This window comes from Folsomia candida, unplaced genomic scaffold (assembly GCF_002217175.1).
Source record: "Folsomia candida strain VU population unplaced genomic scaffold, ASM221717v1 Fcan01_Sc002, whole genome shotgun sequence".
In the NCBI taxonomy this organism is placed as follows: domain Eukaryota; kingdom Metazoa; phylum Arthropoda; class Collembola; order Entomobryomorpha; family Isotomidae; genus Folsomia; species Folsomia candida.
Window position 1 is genome coordinate 16,438,374 of NW_019091194.1, and position 23,389 is coordinate 16,461,762.

The 23,389-nt window shown below is 38.7% G+C and overlaps 1 protein-coding gene across 3 annotated transcripts in view; it reads left to right on the forward strand.

Annotated features, from left to right (window-relative positions):
• LOC110842908 overlaps positions 1–23,389 on the forward strand; it is a 98,596-nt gene that overhangs the window by 70,973 nt on the left and 4,234 nt on the right. For all 3 annotated transcript variants that reach the window (XM_022088778.2, XM_035848000.1, XM_035848001.1), the window contains exons 4-16: positions 8,152–8,252; positions 8,373–8,489; positions 12,306–12,450; positions 14,421–14,501; positions 14,573–14,653; positions 16,256–16,284; positions 16,498–16,624; positions 17,585–17,680; positions 18,094–18,185; positions 18,257–18,294; positions 20,131–20,276; positions 20,956–21,096; positions 23,092–23,388. In XM_022088778.2, the coding sequence (XP_021944470.2) occupies positions 8,152–8,252; positions 8,373–8,489; positions 12,306–12,450; positions 14,421–14,501; positions 14,573–14,653; positions 16,256–16,284; positions 16,498–16,624; positions 17,585–17,680; positions 18,094–18,185; positions 18,257–18,294; positions 20,131–20,276; positions 20,956–21,096; positions 23,092–23,388 (1,491 nt within the window). The remainder of the gene's footprint in view (positions 1–8,151; positions 8,253–8,372; positions 8,490–12,305; positions 12,451–14,420; positions 14,502–14,572; positions 14,654–16,255; positions 16,285–16,497; positions 16,625–17,584; positions 17,681–18,093; positions 18,186–18,256; positions 18,295–20,130; positions 20,277–20,955; positions 21,097–23,091; position 23,389) is intronic.

A 23,389-nucleotide genomic window follows, 5' to 3' on the forward strand; every position in this document is an offset into this window, starting at 1 on the left:
TGATTTACTATTATTATTACGTCGCTCTACAAGTGGAAGGAATACCAAGACCTTCTCAGAACTGAGATGAACTCATTGGGACGTCTCCTCCTCCACAAACCTTAAATCCGAGCCATAGCCTCTGCTTACTTCTTATGTATGCATACTGTCGAGAAGTTATTCTTTGTCCAGAGTCGACAAACCCGCTGTACTTGCTCTGTAAGGAGTGGATAAGAGATTTGATCTCGGGAGCAGTCTTCTATAATCGTCAGCCATATGGCAGTTGCTTCTAAAATGATGGAAAGATTAAATACTGGTCAAATTTCAGACTAACATTAGCTCTGACACATTGACAATTATGCCGCTGGTTCGTGTAAGCAGTAGCAATTCATCACCAAGACAGTCACTTCAGGGTCCAAATTAGTTTTTTGTAATTATTATATCCAACACTTAATCCACATACGCTGCAACTTGTGCATTTTAGTGTGCTTGATGATCAAATCTTGAAGATGGTCTTCTAAATTTGTACACTTCCAAAAGAGCCATCCTAATTTTAATAAGTGTGCATGACTGGAATACAAATGAGATGCATTCCTTCCATCTGTGAATGACTTGTTGGTTTAAACTTTGCATTCCACCTCCACGGAACATTTGGTCAAACCTTTGTTTAGCTCGATTGCCTACAAGAACAGTCAGCAGTGAACTTGTTAATCGATTAGATCTTGTTTGGTGCAACGTCATGCATTGAATTATCATATGCACTCGACTCTGTTTTACACCATGCATACAATGCTCCGATAGTAAAGAATGCAAAAAAGTGCATCCGACTGAATTTGGAATTGTAATGTGGGGTGTATTACACAATTTTTTGTTTGCACATTAAACATTTCTGGGCGTCATCATAAAACAAAATGAATCTACATGCGTATGCTTGGTCACGTTGATCCGACTCTAAAATGTGTCCCAGGTGTTGCCTCCTTTCCCAGGGAGTGATACCTAAAACGTACATTTGAAACATAAATTCGAATTGGAAACAATGCGTCGTTGTTTGCAATGCAATTGAATAAAAACAGCTTGAAATTGAATTAAATGTGTGTGAAATGGTGTCGATAAAGAAGGTCGATTAATCCAAGGTCACAAGGTCTTCACGAAGCAAAAGCGGCGAGATTTATTGAACGAGAAAGGTAATTAAATCATTGAATCAAAAAATCCCTATCACGCTCCTACGTATGTAGAATTGTACTTAAACTTGTTTGTCAGTTGGTTCAGTCACACCATGGAGTTTGATTTATGCACTATTTCGTTCACTGTTCTTAATTGTTATTAACGTGGATTTACAAGATCATAAATTTCATTGAATCTTGATCCCATGAATTGACTGACAGTCATGGGACGGCACTAAAAAAATAAGCAGGTTGTGCCTACATCTGTCTGTTGTTGATAAGCTTTTTTATGAGACGATGTATGCACATTGACGGCTAAATCGACACGTGTACTAGTTTTTTTTCCTGATAATTCTTGATCTAATTGCCAAACGCAGCAGCTTTCGTGCTTAATTGTAGTAAACAGTTTAATTGTAAATTGCTTGCCTTGTGTTTATCTTAATTAAGCGAATAATATAATAGTTAATCATTCCCTAAACTCTAATCTTGTATTTTGTACGAATTTTGAGAAACCTCTTCTGCACCCTACAACTACCTACTGGATTTGCCGAGCAAGACTTGCTTAAAAGAGTTCTTTGGGTTAATTCAGTTTCTGAAAGAATAGGTTCCTAATACGCTTTTTATGTATTATTTCATCCCTCCCTTCTCCTGCTCCGAACAGACGATTACGGTTTCTCACCGCTTCAAGAATTCTACTTCGTCTCCGCAGAAGGAGGAAAGCAGGGAAGACGGCGAGGGGGAGTGGTGGGTAGATTCCGTTTCCTGCTGAACAGGGAGCTGTCGCTTTCCATCCATTATGCAACGCACAAACTCTCCTCGCCGAGTCGATCCAATACGTCTCAAAAACAACCCCAACTTGACTCTCACATTTCCTGGCTTCACTACTTGTTTCCCTCTCAGGAAGAATTAGTAGGGAATGCAGTCTTACCTCACTCACTACAAAGCTAAAGTCGAATTTTATTTTCTAGAGAGTGGGAAGATTTATGTATTTATTGTCAATAGATTATTGTTGAAATCGCTCAATAAATAGACCACCTTCACGTATTAACAAATCCTTACTTATTTATTATGCTAGTGGTCTCACTATTCTGATCCTCAGTTCTGTCGAAAGTCGCCACATATTGGCTCTCAAGTTAGTCATAATATTATCCTGCCCATCCAATTTCATCCTGGTGGAAATTGATATTTGACAAAAATGAGGGGTATCAATACGCACGGAGAGAAAGTGGGGAAGGAAGGATGAGCCACTTAATGAACGACATTGATCGGAACTGGATGGGTCAAAATGGAACAACTTGTCAAAGGTCAGGAATGGAGAACAACAACTCTGCAACAAAAGGAGAGATAGGGACGGAATTGGTCATGCGTTGAGTTGGGGAAGAGATGCAATGGTCATGGAATGATTTACTTGCGCAATTTATCGAAAGTGCCGTGGTGGTAACGTTAGATAGCTTTTATTCTTTCATTCAATAAAGGGCACGACTGATGGATGTGTCGGCTGCTACTGAAATGAAATGGTGAGAGAGGGAGAGACCAATTGTGAACTGGGAAAGTTATGAAGACAGATTGGATTGATGTCCTCTCGAAACAAGAGAGATTTACTTGACGACGACGAAAGGGAATTCGTCTCGTGTACGGCAGGTCAGCCTCATGCTGCGTTGGTGCAATAATTGCAGTGATCTTCCTCGCAAACCATCCAAGAAAACAGGGACAACAGAAGATCACCTTTGGTTCATCGTTACATGGGCAAATAGCGGTTTTGCCATGATTGAGCTTATGGGAGCCAGAATTAAGAAGACGGGATGAGAAATTAGGGTTTTCAAAGATATCAGAAATATTAATTACAGTCATTAATTTCACATATCGTCAGGCACCCTCTCATTTGTCTTTTGGTTCGTCGAGCAGTCTGGCTGCAGCACGACACAGTTAAAACTTTCAGCTTCAATAATATTATCGGGTGAAAATGAAGCATAGTAATTCTTGGATGAGTTCATGAATTTCAATCAAGGCGATTAAGAACGATTAATGAGAATAGAAGTTAATTGCTTAAAATTTCGAATACCCACCACACAATCTCTTGACTGTATCGAGTGATTATTCAATAAACCAACAACAAGGAAGGAAAAGAGGCTTCAAAACTTTCGAGTTATCGAATATTTGTATGTTGGGCCAAGTCGTAAATGGGAAAATGCTCCCAGACAAGGAGAGTTACTGACACTCTTTGAAATTCAATTGCTTTGACGTGGATTAATTTCTTTTGTCTGCGTGAGAGTTTGTCTGGCAGTGTGATTGTCTGAAGGTCCAAAACTTTATTAATAATGAATGGCACTTGACACTCACTTTCAGTATCAATTATTCAGCTGAATTTTCAAATATATTTCAATAGTCCAAACTTCTGTTGAGAGTGGACAAAAAATGGTTTTTGCATCTTTTTGACGCATTAATGAAATAATAATGGGTACTCTCAGTCAGACAGTGGTAATAAGTAGCTCGCCTTGTAGAATATGTAATTGGTGAGTGAGCCGAGTTATGGATCTCGTGAGAAACTCATGAAGTAATCGATCATATTCTGTAATCTACAATACACGTTATGCAACGTGATTTGGCATGTCACCCATAATTTTGCAATAACCATTGAAGATAAAAGCTAAGATCTACGTTATCAAAAATCTCCCAATTATTTATGTCGGTAGCAATAATTACTTACAAGGAAAACGGGACCCTGTTTCATAAAGAGAGAGAGACTTGATCTTAAATTGAAATTGATCGTTAGTGTCCAAACTATTAATTTGTTTCACCAATCCACATTTTTCTCCGATTCTGATTGACAGTCACGTAACTTGGAGCCAAGCCCATCCGTCAACATTAATATCGTTGGGGTAGCAGTGGTAGTGAAAGGGTAGCAGTTATTTATTTATCATGCTGTGCATATGCGAAGAACGAAATTGAGATTGAATATCGAATGGTTATAATTTATTGGGAGACGCTTTGTTTGCTGAGCATTGACTACCAATTACAGAAGTCATGCATCAATCTGCACCACCGCTGCACAAAGTAAATAAAGAACACGAAAGGAAAACTGAAATTGAATCCGTGCATCTCGTCTCGTCTTCAAGGGTCAGGAACAAATTTGTTGCTTGTGATATTTGTCTCCTTTTATGAATGGCCATTGTATGGCAGCGGTACTTACACCGCAACTCTGTCTGTCTGTGGCTGTTGCTAGGAATGATGGATGTCGATGAGTTCCTGATAAATTGGTACTGAATTTGGTCTCAGTCTAGGTTGGGAGACACCGCCATCGTCGTCAGAAGGCTTGCAATTCGATATCCAACTTTCAACGCAAAGGTTAAAAGTGATAATGAGCCGCGGATTGCGTTGCATTTATTTTAGCAGCGACTGTTTTATTATCTAAGCCGAGCTAAATATATGATTTGAAACCTGACTTGATTTCGTTTTCATTTGTTTATTTGTTTGTTTTTTGACGAGGAAAGAAATCATTAGTGGTGCGTTTCATACGTGTTTTACATAGTTTGGTTGGTTTCACTTTGACAAGATGGATGGGTTTGCCCTGAAGTGTGAAGTTTCAACAAAGTAATGCACAAACGATTGCTTTCAGGAAAAAATGATAAAGTGCAAGCGGAATGAAATCAATTATAACAATTGCAAGGTTTTCCGAGTAATTTTGGGTGTAAGGATGTTCCACCTTCGATATATTTATTTGATAACTTCGACATTTTAGTTTTCCATAATACGTTACACGAAAGAAAGAATAGGAAATGTTACATTGATTTTGTAAATTTAGATTTGAGAACGAATTTTGGGTGGTAGGGAAGGAACAAGGGGTTGGGTTTTGGTGGTTTGAGTCTGATGGAGGTGGTGATTTATTGGTATGAGAATTCATGCAATTCCTTTCTTGATTTTTAAGACTTTAGACGAATCGTGAAGAAAAAGGTCTGTTGTTTTGTTCAAAGCGCATTTGTCGATCCCTAACGGTGCTTGTAATGGTGGTACAAATAGCCATTTGTTTCATCAAAAAAAGATTCAAACCTTTTGTTCACTCCAGTCACAGGTTTTTTAAAGGATGAAACAAAGTTATGGGAAAAGTTGAAAATCTTGATAAGTGAGATAAGTCTGGCCGTATCATCTCCCACGAATTTATTTGGATAAATTATGACACTGGTGAAGATTCAAGTCAGTGAAAGGACAAAAATGGGAAAAAGGTTTTCTGGATAGACAGTCGAGCACCCATTTAAGAAACATTCAAGAGATGTATTACATACTCCGTACCTTAAAATAATGTGGCAAGTTCATCGTTCAGTTTCCAGGAAAGAAAGAGTCAACTGGTTTAAGTTGAAGTTTTGAAAGATTGAGAGTTTTAAAGTTTTGGACTGGTGTGGTTGTACATGGGAAGAGCGGTGATGGGGCATATACGAGGGTGGTGCATAAATGGGAAGGGTTAGAATTTTTACGAGTGTCATAATGTCTTGTGCTGGGCCCCTTCTGGTGGAAACAAACATCATTTTACTCTCAGCTTCACGTAATGACTTGGACCCCTCCGTGCCCGCTCCGTCCACAATTACCGTTTCCGTTATTTTAGGTTATGTAACATTTCAATATGCTCGTTTCATGTGACAATACTGGTTTTGTCTCAGTCAGTTAACTTGTTTCTCAATTGTACGTCAAGTAGCACTGCTTCCAGCAAAACTGAGTTGTTGTAATGATCCACAACTCTGTCACCGGTTTGTTGTTTCTCCAACAACTTTTACACATGTGACAGATCTGCTTTGTGGCTCGCTGGCTGGTTGGCACTTTCGGTTCAGTATGAATTTGTAAGGAAGGAAGGAAGTGACAATAATAATGTTTTGAATGTTTCGAATTTCAATTCTCTCTGGGATTTATGTAAATGAATGGGGTGGCTATAACGCTGGGGTTCACTTATTCCGTTGTGCTTAAGGTGCTATGCTACTAAATTGCATTTATGATCTCATCTGCCCTGCACTTTGCTGCCTTATGCTTGCATACATACATACGTACCCATACGTACTTATCCCGCATATTGTTCCCTGAGTCCATGTCGGCAAAATTAACCACAACATTGAAGTGTGAATACAATGGTGCACGCGTTGAACCACAAGATTAAAAGCAAAGTGCGGTTGGTTTTTGCTGAACGCTTAATTGTGTTGATCCGTAAATAGGATGCACATTGAAAATGAATGCATTCACACAATTGACTGTAATGCATGTGTGCATTACAGTTATGAGGAAGGCTCTGAAGAGGAGTCGTCGAGCTTATGGATTTAGAATCTGTAAACTGGAGGCATTGTGAAGAAGAGAATGTGCTTCACAGTCGTTGTCAGTGCGGCATGTGATTTATTTGTGCAGCGGGATAATGCGACGGGATGCATACGAATTCTGGGGATGAAATGAGGTAGGACATGGACGCAATGCTTGAATTTTTCTAGATGGATGTGGTTCGTTTGGTGAATCCTTTCCCGACGATTCAAAACCTTAACCTCGGCTGCTCATATCCATCATTTACACGCAATGCACGTGTCACTATCATGTTGACTCTCTCAGAAATTCGTCTCGGATGCGTTTATATATATTAAGGACGTAGATAAACTGGCCCACTGTTGTCTGTTGGGTGAGAAATAAATAAAAAAAAATTGCTGGAATAATAACACCAGTGCGTGTCCCCTACTGTGATTTCAACTGTACGCGTTATAAAAAGAGAGTGGGAGTCCTAAGTTAAAAAAAGGTCTCAAAGAAGAACAAGAATTTGAAATGAAACTTCAATTTTTCACGGTTTCAGTCACACTAATTCTTCTTGTGTCTGCTGGAGACAAAGAATCATTCATTATTAAACGGGGTATGATGCGACCTTTTTTATAAACTTAGATCATTTTATACACTTTTGCCCAGCACATTTTATTGAGTGAGGAATGCATTGAGGAATGTTTAATTATTATACATATGTATGCATCCATTAGAGTAAACTACACGAAAACCTATGTGAAAAACTCTTCAAAATTTATTGTGCAATATATGGATTCACTTTCCCTCAATCTGTCAAAAACATTATTTAGTTTGTCCTGTCGAACAACCCCTTTGTAAAAGATGAAGTGCTTCTGATATGATCCTGATGCTGCCAAATCTGTAATTTGGGAAATTGAATTCAATGGGATTTGTTAGTCCTCGTCTCAAGGGTGTCATTTCAAGTTTGGAAACTCGTCTGTCCGATATATTTCTATATGAATAAATCTGCGCGAGTTGCCTTCATTTCTTTCATATAAAATCCCATTGTGTGGTTCGCCTTATCTCGTTTGCAGATATTTGAAATGGAATAAGAAATTCTATGAATACTAAACGAACAGACGCTCCAGCCGCCAGTAGATAACTCGATATTCATAGGCACACAGAATTAAATGCGACTTTGCTTCATCCCTTATTCGTTACTCCTTGTACGTACGGTACCGTGGAATTTGATTGCATTTGGTTTGGGCGAGATACAGTAAATCATCACACCAGACTTGCTTCCATTGTCATTCGTCCCTTATTATTCTTGGTTGGATTGCGTGAGGAACGTACAATTTCAAACTAATTCAGTATGGCTTCCACGCATCAATGTATGTATCGAGCAGTCAATTTGTGGTTTCATGTTCTTGATATCGTGTCATTATTCCTTTGTTTGAGTCTCGTGATTAGATTTTTTACGATGGCACAAATCATTATTTGCATCATCAAACCAAACCACAAAGGACTTCTTCAACAACGGCCAGACAAAACATGGAATATGAAAAACAACATCGTAATAATCAGCGAGTTTCATTAACATAAAAGTTTACATTGAATTAACATAAAACCATAAATACATAGTCCTAATTGCAACATGATTACTGCCTACGTACATATTTACTTATATGTTCTGGTCACTAATCATGTCCATCCATATGCTGCATGTGCTGCCTAATTAAACTAAAACTGACTGATGGGTTTCTTTCACTTTCAGGGTTACCTAAATTACTGGACAATTCAGCAAGAAGAGGCCTTGGCCTTGGACGATATCAAAGAACTCTTCAGCAACATTGAGGAAATTTACGATTTTAACAGGTAAAAATCTAACATTATAAAATTCATGATATTAGTACTAGACTTGAACTAATTAATTTATAAACAAATTATGAAAAATCGTAACATGTATTTAAATATGTTCTTGTTGTTTTTTTTCAGTGAATTTTTAGAACGATTAGAAGTCTGTGGTCTCAACCCGGTGGAAGTTGCAAAGTGCTTTGTGACCAAGAATGAAGGTTTCTCAATCTACACTCAATACTGCACTAATTATCCTCGGTAAGAAGTTCATTATTTATCCGTTTCCTTTCTCCTGAGACTACAACTACGTAATAAATGTTAGTACCCACGCCGATGGCATTGGAGGAATATTTAATTGTGGATTTTTATTTGTTTTTAACACCCTGGACTAACCACCACCTACACAGAGGGTGCTCAAATAATTGCGGAATTTTCATCTCGAGATTATTATTTAATTTAAAAAGATTGCGGAGATTAACGGAATTCGTTCGTTAGACGAGACTCATGGACACACATTTGAATGCAGACTCCCCAAACAGATTTCCTGATTACTTCCCTTCACTCTCATCTCACGAAGACAGATTCACATTGCATTTCTTCTGACAGGATTTTGCATCAAGTTGCATTTGAGAATAAACCGTAGTTAATTTTTGTAGCCAGGATTGGCATAACATGAAAATATTCCTTCTCGTGAAATAAATGGCGTGCAAATTCAATGTCAATCTAGAAATGTTATTGCATTGTTGTGCTCAACCACCCAGAAACACTTGTTCCGCCACCTTCACTCTCTTGCCAAGTTTTTGCATCATGTTGCATAATCTGGCAAGAAGTGCATACTTGCTTATCAAATGCAATAATGCATAACAATAACTTGGTGAAGTTGGAAGAAGATTTCACGACGAGGAGAAACTGTAAATGTTACGCTGTTAATCTGAAGAGCTTGTTATTATCTTACGAGCTGCAAATGTCGTGATTTTTTGCCCATGCGAACATTGTAATTAGTCAAAGAAACCGATGGGTCTGTACGAACATGGACATACGAAAAATAATTTGCAAGGTGAAAAACCATGCTAGCTCGTTTACAGGTTGTTGTGTGGTGTAGCAGTAGCAGTGTTGTGTAGTTAAATAATTACACAGGTTCATATACTAACTACTACTAGGTACATACTATGTATGTATTCAAGGAATATTTGAATATGTTTACAATGCAGAGGAATTCGCGAGGTTGTTGCCTCATTTCAAATTGTTTTGAGTAACTCTGCTGCACTAAACTTGCATTCTTTGCATGACTTTTAGATGAAATGATTAATCACCATAATTTGCACCAGCAAGTTTTAAGTTCAATTTCATCTTAATGCGAATTTTCTTATTGTAAAGCATTTTGATAATCTTATTTTCATTGTTGGATGAAATGGAACGATTGCAGCAGGATACCAAGAGGGGTTTTGTGTTTGGTCTTATTGTGCTTTTTGCAAGGAAATGCTCTGTGCAAAATATTATTGTGCGTATTACTTCAGACAGCCAATCTTTTTGGAGGTGAGACGATTCAGGATGAGAATGAGATTGCAAATTCGGATGCCGACTGGGCTTTGTTCACTTTTTAGAGCTTCGTGGCAGTGACCTAGGCTGGAGTTGCCAAAATACCAAAAAACCCAGCGTCTGTAATAATAAGTTAATACACACATACAGAAAATAGAGTGCTCAAATTCCCGTCTTAACTTATTTAAATTTTAAGCATGCATAATGATAATTTTTTTAAGTTTCCTGACAAATTGTGCCGTATTTTTGCAGAATTTGTGTACGAAGTATGAAACGAAGGACGAAAGTTAAGTTTCTAATGTTGGCAAATTCAAGCGAAATGCTTCATCCTTTTTCAACCCATAGGAAATGAATTCCAAATTTATTTGCAAGTTCATTTCCTTTTACAATGAAACCGACAAAAATTTGTTTTTTCCTTCATACTGGCAAAATTATAAAATGGCGTTACATAAATAACTACTTGATAATACATTTACTTTCCAGAGGACCATCCAAATTTCGTTTGAGCAATGTAATGCAGTGAAAGTTAGTTTTTAAGGTAGGGGAGGAATACGCATCCTTTTGTCAGTCACCACCAATTTATTTTCCGATTTGTTGGAGTGGAGCGTATTAAGGAAGACAAAGTGCTGCATCGATCGTGTGTTCTATTAAATAATGCTCACTGAAAGATTATCCAGTTGCAGTAATTTTGTTTCATACTTTCCAACGATTATGTACTTTTCACCAAGAGTGCTCCGTGTAAATAAACAGCAAATGGGAGTTCTGCAACGACATGATCCCATTTATAATAACTTGACGATCTTTGTTCTATTTTCGTTTTGGTTCAACTCATTCAGCTCTTCTGTCCCCACCACCCGGTGAAAGCGTTAAATTTACCTGGTTCAGTGTTAAAATCATCGCCACATGTTCCTTTATGGGTTGCATATAATGAGCCTCAGAAAGAGCGACGGGTTTAATGAGAGAGTTGATTGCTTTTCAGTGTTCAGATGGAATTTTGTGAGGCAGACATCATTCGGGGCCAGACACCCCATCGAGAGGGGGATGGATTTTTTTTTAATTTCAAAATTTAGTCCTTGGTGCTCTTTGTATCACATATCCCTGCGTTCTCAGCCTTTAGAGGTTGTTAGAGCCGGCGATTTTCCACCTTAACAGCATCAGCCAGCACCACACTGAACCGCAGCGAGTAAAGTATCAAATTATCAAAGAGAAATGTCGCTTGTAATGAAAAGGGTTGTTTTAGGAGGCGAGATCTGCCTCTTTGGCGTGGGAGAACCGTCTTCATAATAATAATTACGAGGATAATGTCTGCCTGGTTTTTCGATAATTTGAGACTGAGGATAAGCCTGGAAATTGGGGGCGCATAGTCGTAAACACTTTCTAAGTAATGGTTGCTGGATGCATAGTTTCATGAAGGTGACGGAAATGGGTAACTAAATGGAGTTTATAGCGTTTGAAAGGCAATAGTGTTACGTCAAAGTAGACACGTTTGTCGGTGGGGTGGCAGTTAAGATAAGGTCGAATTGTTGGGCTGGATATGTAAATAATGGGCAATAGGTTAACGTGCTCGTCATACATGCATAAAAACATACACACGTAGAGATTTAGAGGTGTTGCTTCACACACTTAAAAAATACTTATGACTTGTTGGCATCCACCATTTATTCAATTCAAAGCATACCAGCATAATAATTGAGAATAATTTAAATTGTTTTTTACGTCGTCTTCTAAAACCAAACCTACGATGATGCAAACATTTTACAATGCTCAAAAAAGAACCCAAACATTTACGTTCCCAAGCATTTTCATCGTCACGAAAGAAACTTGCACTTTCTTTCCGCAGGAAAAAGTTCCACTCATCATTAATCTTTGCGAGGAGGACGCACCCTTGAGAGACGGAGAGCACCGTCGCATCTACCGCAGACAACGAGACAAGTACTTTAGTTTTAAAGATACATCATTATTTCACGATGTGCAGGGGAACTGAAACTCGACTACTAAACTGTTATCGTCTTCTTAATTGTATTGTCATGCTCATTGTCTGGCTGTCATATTTCTAAATCGGAAATGTTAAATTGAAATTTTAACTGCAATCTGTGTCACTTAACTCGAGACTCGTGGCAAAGTGAAATCCATCTCCCATTTGCCTCTTGTTTGCTAATGTTCCTTCGAAATGTTTATATGTAGCAGATGAGACGAGAGACACAAGTTTCACGTTTTTTCCATCCACGCAGCAAATACTTATTGCATGAGCTTTAAATTATGCTTATAATGTCTCCCTAACAAAGCAAAGACCACAAAAATATGTAAATAGTATTTGCTGCTTATTTGTTTATCGCATCCTGAAAAGAGATTAATGGTTATCAAATTTAATCTTAATATTTTGGCCCAGATTCAAAAATAGATAATTAAAAAACAACGAATCATCGAATGCCGTGTCCCCCGAAACGATATTATAATTAAGCATAGTCATTGTTAAAAAGTGGGGTTAAAACTTTGAAATTCGATATAAATGATGATATTCCAATTTTTTTGCAGGACAATGTCACTCCTAACGGAGATGATGCGGCATTCAAGCAAGTTATTCCGAGAGCGTCAGTCCGTGATGGGTCATTCATTGCCATTGGGGTCCTACCTCCTAAAACCTGTTCAACGGATTTTAAAATACCATCTCCTACTTCAGGTAATAAGTCGAATGTGCGGTTTTCACATTGTTAACATTGCACACAAAATAATAATTTACTCACAGCCGAGTATGTAAGCTTTAGCCATTCATCTCGTCACTCACTCAGTCAGTCAGTCACGTCGTCATCAAAGCAAATATCCCATTAGCCAAACAACATAAGTACATATCGTCTCCTGAACTCAACTTGTGTAGCTCGCAGCCTTTGTCAAGACCGAATTGCCTAAATTTAAATTCATAAAAGAACGCACACATTCTACTCGCACATGTGTACGCATGCTAACATTTATGGTAAAAAACCAGAGATGATGAGCGGAAACACGAAAAAGTTAATGCAGCTAATGACCATCTAACCACCCCTTTGACTGCCAACAAGCATCGTAACATGGTTCTGTTGAATTAACGGGGCGATGATGGTGGGTCACACATAACATTTGAACGTTGGGTGTCATGTCGCGAGTTAGCTGGGCGGTGAACAACAATCAGTGTTTTGAATTGGGCTTAAATTATGAACCAAAATTATAGACTTGACATTGCAGATATTCTCGAATAGCCAACTATCCTCCTCATTTTTTAAATTCTTTATCAACCAGAACAGGCCAGTCACGTTTTTGCCATGTACACATTTAAATAAATGAACAAGCTACGCGCTTGTTAAGAGCTAAATCTAAATGACAAAAAAACTACCAAATAAAATATTGAATGTCACTGCTTGCTTATCAAGTCTTGTCTTTATCATGATCATCGTCATGTGCATGCTGCTGAGGAAGAATGAGTGTAACTCTTCACGGCAATGTCATCTCTGATTTGGATACCACTGTGATAAAGTGGACCATTAACAATAACCCTGCGTAAAATTGGGGTCTTCCACTTACTTAGCTATGCATAAGGATTGAGTTTTTCCTTTATTTATGCTCACAGTGTGGATTGATTCCAAAATTGGATATGAAAAAGACAGGAGACGGACAAAGTCTCATCTTCAGTCTCATCTTTAATGAATGATGATGCGTGATTTTGTGAATGGCCGTTGGGGTTTGGATGTCAGTCAGTGGGTAGAAAAATGTTTTGGAATGATGTGACGACAGGTAGGATGCCTGTTCAGATGCCTTGATGATGAAGCTCTGAACGAGAAGAGGCTCCTTGTAGGAGAAGAGCGGAGAAAGAAATCACTACCATAAAATGACAGTGTTAAGTTCTGGGTCGGTCCGTAAGTCAATGCAAGTCGCCCCGTAGAGGAGACAAAGAAGGAAGCGGAGCAAACACTGCATGCATGAATGCATGAACTGCTACCCCATACATACATCAACTGATCAATAGTGGTTATCATGATAAGTGATCGTGATAAACACTATTAATTAATTATTTTAGTTTGAGAAACTCCACCCACAGCGAGTGGCATATCAATTCGAATGTATTTTTGACGCTGAATCCAACGCCATTAATGGTTTTGACCTCCGAGGCCCCCGTGACCTTCCCGTGACCGTGGCAGCCAAATATGGCTTATTCGTGATGTCGCATATCAATTCGAATGTATTTTTGACGCTGAATCCGAATCCGTCAATAGTTTGACGTTAATTATAGAAGTTGGGGTTTATGGAACTGAACGGGAGCGTGAAGCGCGGGAATATAAATAGTTAGCTATGCAGTTACTCCCACACGACGGGAATTTAAGTAATTAGCTATTCAACTACTCCCACAGGGGGAAATCAAATTGTACTGTGACCAGGTTAATTAAAATGCAGTATGACTGGGGCAAACCCTCACTCTGATGTATGTATGTAGTACGACGAAGTCTCCACTGGGAATTATTTAAAGTATAGCATGACGGATTTTTCGCTTTGGGCACACCCCCACTGGAACTCTAGAACCCGGCCTTGGCCGGGCTATACGCTAGTAGCCTTTAAATTACGACGAATCTCCGATTAACTTCAAGAACATTTTTTATGACATGTTTTCGAAATGGGTTACAGAATATCGTGAAGCACTACGAGCCTGGGACGGAGGGACATGAAACGATTGTGGAAGCCCTCTCCGCCATGACGAACATTGCAGTGAGAATAATTAATATAATTATCATTATACTTCTTATCATATTATATCATAATTGATGTTTTATTTTTAGCACCACATCAACGATATGAAGAGAAAACATGAGCACGCCGTAAGGGTCCAGGAAATCCAATCGCTCTTGTACGGATGGCAGGTAAGCAACAACCGCAAATGGAATTTCTAACAAAAACCCAGCTCAAAGTGGTTCCACTGACTTCTTTTACTATCTATTTATACGCCTTAAGTGCTTGTATGTTAATAAGTAAAATATGATTTATAAATATTCTTTGAATTTCACTTTTCATCATCATGTCATGTCTTGAGGCTCGCTACATCTCATCTTCGTGTCTGAATAAATTTGTTAAAATTGATACGACTGACGAGACGACGGGAGAACATTTTTCAGGCAACTGTATAGTGGTCCTGGTCAGTCGAACCCAGGATGAGTGGTCATTGTGTGACTTGAGGAGATCAGCAGATATAAATAAATACTTGGATAGCGTGATTATTGTAACAACCACAACTACCAAAAGTTGGTCGTGTCAAATTTCAGAGATCAAATTCACTTTCGTGCTCAAGACTGTGTTCCCATTTATTTATAAACGGTGGCGGTGATGAGATTACAAACATAAGCGTTGGTCACTCACTCTGCTGGACATTCTACTTTGACACAGAAATAAATTTACATTTCTCGCACTTGCCTTGATGACAGAACCAATCCTTCTTTTGCATCCACAGTTTATCAAATATAAGCGCTTGGATTTAATTTTGATGGGTCTTTTTTATTATTCATACGCATATTTCATGGATGGTGTGATGAAGATGGAAAGATTTCTGTTGAAAGGGTGAAACAAATCCGGCAAGAAATGAGGAGTGGCGGTGGTAAAATTATTTCCTGAGCTCCCTTGGACAGAGGAATTCAAATTCCAAATTACATTTGCATCACCAGAATATTTACTTCACTCATCATCTTTCGTATGTATGTACTAGTGTTAACACCACTCAACCCTTTTGTTCCTCTGAACGCCGCGGTAATGGACTTGTAATGTTTTAAAAGCCTTGCGACGCATACACTGAAGCAATTAGTGGAATAAATAGATTTGCCTGAAATTCCAAAGTCTTTAAAGGAAAAAAAGGATGAGCTGTCTTCAAAATTTTTGTAGGATTGAGTCATTTTCACATAAAATCTTCACCCCAGATGTAGTTTTCTGTAGCTGGTGACTAGTCAAATAGCTATGCGGTGAGAAAAGTCATAATGACGCTTTGTCTTTTCTCGCTACAAATCCCCGCGTCACATCTTATTCTTGTGGTCATAAAACCGTTGTCAAGAGTTTTAGTCTAATGGCTTATCAATATTGATATTAATCCCGTAGAGTGGCATAAACAGTTCCATTTATAAGAAAGGAGTATCACAAACAGTCAACTATATGCAAAACAACTTCAAGTTTTGGACATTGACCGTTATTTCGTAGTCAATGAATGTCCATAGATTGACGACATTTGACTCAAATTCTATACTTTCCGCTATACATGCAAGTTCATGAGTGGAGGCTTTCAGAAAGTTCACATTCAAAGTAATCGAGTTGATTAGGTTATTCGTTGCAGACAATGTGCAGTTTTTGTAGGGTCGGCCCATATTTTTCGTAGGATGAAATTGCACATTTCAATGAATTGAAATAATTGTACTATTTTCTCAATGCTTGTTGAGCGTAAATCTTGCACGATGGAAGACGTTCTAAAATTTACTATGTTACAGGGCGAGGATTTGACTACTTATGGAGAACTGTAAGTTTATAAACTGCATAATATTATCATATAACTCAATATTTACAAGGTCCGATCGACAAATCATCTCGGTTCGCATACTAAATACGAAATACAAAAAACGTCTTAAGTAGTTGCAAACCGAGGATTTGTCGGTTGCCCGAACATACATGTGAAATAAATATGTGCAGAATCCGTACACATTTGATAACCCGTTGATCCTTAATTATGCAGATGTGCAGAAGGAACATTTCGTGCTTTCGGCTGCAAAGCTCTCCGACATGTCTTCCTTTTCGACAAAATGGTTCTAATCACAAAGAAAAAAGAGGATGGGGTCTTATACCACAAAACCCATATCATGGTAAGCAACTTTCGCCGTGTTTTCCAGCAGGAGCCAAGTTGAATTTGCATTACCAGATCTTATTTATTGTCATGAAACTGAAATACGGGAGAGATATCACATCACCTTCGAATCTAAGAATTTGATAAGTTTTCAAATCAATTAAAGTTTCCTTTGAGCAAAATGCTATCAGGATGAAACTTCTGCCAAAGTTATGCCCCATGCAGTTCTACAAAGTTCTTTGTCTGTGTTCCCATCAGGCCAGATTTCTGATACTGCTCGGCACTCCACTCCAACGCCCAACCCTGAGATAAATGTCTCTTCTTTCCATCAACTGTCAATAAATTCATTTATTTTATCAAGTTTACTTAACTCGCTGTCAGGAAGGAGCCGCTATGTGTACGAGCATGTTCCTTCGGTAGTGGGTGGGCGAGTGGGTTGATGGTGCCAGCAAGTTCGCTTTAAGGAATAAACGCCAAATATCTATGTAGTAAGTATATATGACGAATCTGTAGAAAAAGTAGGAAGCTGATGCTGGTGGTTGTGGACGAAGAAGAAACATTTGATGATAACATTTTCACACAACAGCACAATTCCACACGGCAAACACAGCAAAGCTTTCAGTAGAAATAAATGAAGGGAGAAAATTGTAGAAGCTGCTGCAGCAGAAAACCGGCTGAATCTTATCAAAGTTTTTTTTTCTGCTGTCTGGCTGTGTGGCCGATACCCATTAATTCCAAGTTGTTCTCTCCCCTCCTCCTCCCACCATCACCGCAGAACCCTTGGTGGCAGTGTCAGACAGAGAGAGATACAGATTTCGCCCCAAACTGCAACTAGCCTCAATAAGTCCTATGTAATGAAAATAAGTACAAATAGTGCATAATAATGCTGGAAATGTAAATTCAAAGGATCCAAATATATGATAATGTGCGTGGATCACAATAATAATAACATGTTCCGTTGTACTTTTTCCTGTTGCAGTGTTCGAATCTGATGTTGATCGAAAGTGTCCCCGGGGAACCTTTAAGTTTTCACGTTATTCCCTTCGACAACCCGCGACTCCAGACTACCCTCCAGGTTCGTTCCCATTTCATGTACACTATTGTTTGGATATGCTTATCTCCACTGGAAAGGGAAAAAACTGATCTGAATTTATTGCGGGGCGGACATTCCACTCACTTTCTTTCTTGTGAGATGAGAAATGGGGTTGTAATCATGTTCTTGTTTGCATTCCTTATTATCTTGTGTCGTAAATCTGCTGGCCATCGTGCTCTCAAGAAATATGGGACATGCATAATACACATAATTACACCTTCTCTCATGTCATAAATATCCAGTTCATTACGTCAAGGATGAAAGGTTGTGAATGAGCTGACTATGTAAGCTTAGATTGTGACTCGTTAAATTCATTAGAGGAAATCCAGCGAATGTCTAACATTTGCATAATCACTTTTGAACAATGAGTTTATACCCTTTAATTTGTAATTTAGGCAAGGAACCTGGAACAGAAAAGAGAGTGGACATTGCTGTTGAAACGAGTCATCCTAGAAAATTATCACGCTGTGATTCCCTCACACGCCAGGTATATTTAGAACCAATAGCAAAAATTTGAATAATAATTAGTTGGTCAAATTATTAATTATTTGTCAACAGGCAACTTGTAATGGAACTAGGACAGCAGAGGCCCGAAGGTTAGTATCCACGCTTCTCTAATCTAATCTAATGTTAATGTGGGAGAGCTTGGGGAGCGTCCATAAATCACGTGATCGATTAGAGGGGGGGAGGGGGTCTGAAATTTGTCACCAATTATCACGGGGGGGGGGGGGGGTAGATGGTCAGATGTCACGTGACATGAGTATAGTTTTTAGCCCGAACCAGGGCTTATGTAATTGTCATGTCCGTCCGTCTTTCGATAACTCTCGAACGAGTTGACCGATTTGGACCAAATTTGGTACAAACATGTATCTGGGCAATACAACGACCGAGTTCGAAGATGGGTTCGATCAGAAAAGTTTTGGACCGGTGGGGGTCATATAAGTGGGTGGGGTATTATGCACCAAAATTTCAAAATTGTGATAGAGAGCTGAAATTTGGCATGGAGCGTGCTAATAGCTCATAAGGAAAGAATATGAAGTGAAATTAGAAAATTTTTCAACCGGAGGGACCCGAGGGGGTGACCCATACCGATTTTTTCAAAATCATCCAATCGAGCTGAAATTTGGCATTGAACGTGCTGATGGCTCCTAATGGAAGAATATGAAGTGAAATTGATAAAATTTTTGTATAGAGGGACCCTAAGGGGTGACCCATACCGAATTTTAGAAATGGTCGTAAAAAGCTGAAATTCGGCACGGTGATCCCTAATGGCTTGGTATGAAATAATATGAAGTCAAAAATGAACAAAAAGTAACCAGAGGGGCACTAGGGGTGACCCAAACCGATTTCCATAGAATTTAGGAGGATTGAATTTCTAAATTTTAAGAAACCTATAACAATAGTAGCAAAATAGTAGCACATGAACATAATTTTATAGATAATTCTGACAAACGTGAGTTTACTAAACATTCCTGGTTCGGGCTAAGCAAAGCTGTACTGATAGGTTTTTAACTTTTGTCTATGCCAATAAATGTCATGAGAGTTATATATAAACTCTATTGGCATACCTTACGCACGTTATATAAATTTCATTTTCATTTTGCATATTTAGAAACTTGCTTCGACTTAAATTCTTATGTCTGACTGGCGTACTAAATAGTTATTTACACATGTGTGTAATGTAGCTCTAATTTGATTAATGATTTAAAAAATATTGTTATTCCGGACAACATGATTTAATTTGAGCATCATCTCCTGTCACGTGACCGGTGGGGGGGGGGGGGGGTAGCGAAATTATCACCATCGGTCACCAAGAGGGGGGGAGGGGGTCAAAATTGTCCAAAAATCGATCACGTGATTTATGGACGCTCCCTTGCTTCAATCTACGACACACACACGCACTTGACGTGATGTACTTGTAATGATTTTGTTTAACACGTTTCCACGAGATCGTGGTTTGGTTTGTAACGATTAAATAAAGAACCTGGATGAATTCACAGCACTCCTTGAATCTCAGTTTTACAAGATTTACCTTTCAAAATAAATCAGCGTTACTACAACCTGAAACATCCAGCACTGGAGCTTCAATGAAATAAATTCCAAATCAGACTCTGTCAATCCCAAACCTCTGGTTTTAAGGAGAATATTATTCCGCAATTCGGGATTAAATGGAACTGGGGAAGAATACAAATTGCTTAATTTAAACGAATTCAACTCTTCTCCTTCTTCATCCCTGTCCAATTACCTTGTCTTTGATACGGTTGACAACGAAATGGATATGTGGCTGAAGAGGAGGGTTGGTACAAATGCACACTTTTTGTGTCGGTGGTTAAGAGGAAGGAAGGTTCTTTCTTTCTTTCTTTGTGAATGGATGTCTAGAATTATTAAACTATTACTTATCCCATTTTGCTTTTGTGTTTGCTAATGTGCAGCGGATGGAAACGTGGAGAAAGCGCCGACGAAACGGCAGCATTCAGCACCTGAGTACTTGGAGCGAAGAAAGCAGGGGAAATCTGAATCGAGTCTTAAAGCCAGGCTGAGGAAGGCTCGAAAAAGTGATATGATGAGCCCCAAAGAGGTACGTATTTCGATATCTGAGAAAATTGTTCGTCTCTTTTTTTACTCTAAAAGCCAACAGCGTACAATGATTTTGGCTTATCGTTCGTTCGTTCCCTACAAAATTTCCTTCAGATTCACCCTTCCTTCCTTTTCTCCCTTTCTCTTACCCTACCCAGCCCGACATGTTCAGATATGTCCACCCCACTCCCAACTTACTTTACGTATAGCGCCCACCACCCCAAGAACTGCACTTTCACTAAAACGCCGTCAAATGAGACCAAATGAAATCACAAGAATTTAATAATAAGGACCTGACAGGTCTTTTGTCGGTTTCATCAAACCAATACACTCCCCGAGTCAATATTGGGAAATAAATACGACAACTTTTTCCCGTTCTTCCTTTCCTGAGCTGATTTTTAGTTGAATTCGGTCTGATGAAAAGAGAATCCCAAAAATTATCGAGTAGATTTTGAAAAGCATGTCTCTCGATATTTACGAATGCCTCGGGAAAGGCAGAAATGAAATTCTGTCATTTTTCCGTCCTTTTCATTTATTATGAGAACTTTTGCCATTTCCCAAACTCTTGTCCCCACTTGACATCGGAATAATATCGTATTTATGTTGTGCCATTGTCTGTGTGTGGATGCATCACTAATGTCCATGTTTACTTAAGTCTGCTCTCTCCCTAATTGTGACAGAGTTTGGGTCGTCGGAGGAAGAATTCGACGGACAGTTCGAGGGAGCGGAGTGAAAGTCGAGACAGGGAGATTTCCATCGATCGGAAAATGAGCTCAGCTAGCTGCCCACCATCCTCCGCTGGGTCCGCCGAAAAGAAATTGGTATGCAATTAACCCCACAAATGTGCAATAATCAGAGATCCGTGATTAATGAATTTTTTTCTGGGATTAAGGATTAAGGATTAATGTTATTCCGGGATTAGATTAATCCGGGATTAATTAAATAATTCAATTTGGTGGGATTAAGGATTAAGGATTAATTCAAAATTCTCTGAGATTCGGGATTAAGGATTAAGGATTAATTCAAAATTCTCTGAGATTCGGGATTAAGGATTAAGGATTAACTAATCCTGATTAATTCTTGATTAAGGATTAATATTATTATTATATTACTCCATTTAATGCAGTTTAATTGTTTATTGTAGCACATAGGAATATTGAAACATCAAATACATACAAAACAGACAATGTATAGGACTTTTGCATGTCAAATGTGAAGTAAAATTTGATGTTGGCCTAATATTAACACCAATTATGGCACACATTGGTGCAAAAGCTATGCGCCTGGCCTATAAAGAGCCGCTGAATTTGTCAATTTGTTCGACATCAAACAATCTGCCGGTGAAGATGAACGGCAAATTTTTCAGCTCAGTCAGATCACTGTTAACCATGATTAACGACTGAATCAGTATTTTTACGGAAGCAACAATTTAAAGTTAAAGAATTCAACACATCTTAATTTCGGGAGAGGACAGTAGAAAGAGTGGAAAAATATCGTATGTTTGAGAATATGTAATGTTAGTGTTACTTCACTCCATTCTCAGTGATTATTCTCTTGCGAGACTTAATCCTAATCGTGATTAAGAATTAATAATTTGGATACGCTTTGTCGGGATTAAGGATTAAGGATTAATGGCGTGGAAATATTTCGTCGGGATTAATGATTAAGGATTAATTGCATACAATTTTTTGTCGGGATTAAGCATTAAGGATTATTAATCCTTAATCCCAATCCTTAATCCGTTAATCACGATTAATTAATCACGGATCTCTGGCAATAATATTAATGATGAAGAGGACCATTTCCCAAGAGTCCTTCCAACATGCAGTCTCGTATGCAATACATAAGATTCCATTTTGAATGCATAAAATTACTTGGAACCTTATAATGTTCATAAAAACTGTAATCACGTAAAGTGACGGACAGTCCTTAATTTTAAGCTGCCGTTGAATCATTTTTTTATATCGAGCATCGAAAAAGTGAAAAATATGCCAAACTGATGTTGGCATTTTGTGTCACAAGCAATCACTGTATCGATGGAGTTTCCTTCTCTTCATGAATCATCTCAACGGGGACTGGTCTCACTGGGCTTTGTAATTTGAGCGCATTAGGTCTTTATCAGTGGTCATTTCATGAGATGGAATTGGCCATTAAAATGAAGCCAGAGCATTGAGGCTCTTTTTCTAGGTACCCAGATGTTCAGGTCCATTTTATGTTTTGTTCGGTGATGAGATGAGGCAACAATTCCATAACCTGCAAATTGGCTAACTGCCCACACCACCATTTTATCAGTGATGAAACGAAACAATAAAAGTGAAAAAGACAATAAGGCGGATAAAACCATTTAATGTATTTTGCCTGGTGGACAATGATTCTGATAAGTTTTAAGTACTTGGGTTGAATTCATGACGAGTGGGAGTTATTTTGACATGCGTCCAACAGTTGCACGGGCTGATATATGCAAATACAAATAATAAATACTTTGAATTTTCTATACGTGATTGCTTAACCGGAACTGCGTAAGGAAATTTCTCTGTAATATAGCAGTGCACAAGTGAGAAAGGGTGAAAATCCAGTGACAAGAGTAGATCCTGAAACAGAGAAACTGACAAATAAAAATAAAACAACTTTTGCTCGCAGCCTGTGGTTTCCCTTTCATTTCTATTTTAATGCGCATTTACACACGAGATCTGTTTCTCGCGTTTGTTTGATGCTCAACTCTTGACGTGAAATTGCATACGAGACTGAAGCCCCACGGCAGGGCTTTCTGAAATGATGGATGAATAATGTATGATGAAAAATGTTTCTCCATTTAGGTGAAGAAGCTAAGTGGTTGGAGGAGGAAATCAGAGCCGGGTATCTACCACACTCACGAGTCGGGAAAATCGGGAGGAAAAGGGAACAGCGAATTGATGTCCCCAAGTCACCACGGAACGTCAAATTTGACCCTTGATTCCACCGAGAGCAGCATTGGGGAGGAAGACGGAGAGTATTTTGAGGAGGAAGACGAGGAAGAACCGTCCCAACTGGAGGGTGGAGAAGAAGAGTGTCTCCCAAGTGTGGAAGAGCGACGGGAATCCATCGAAGAAATTGTAGGGCAGCTGGTCATGCAAG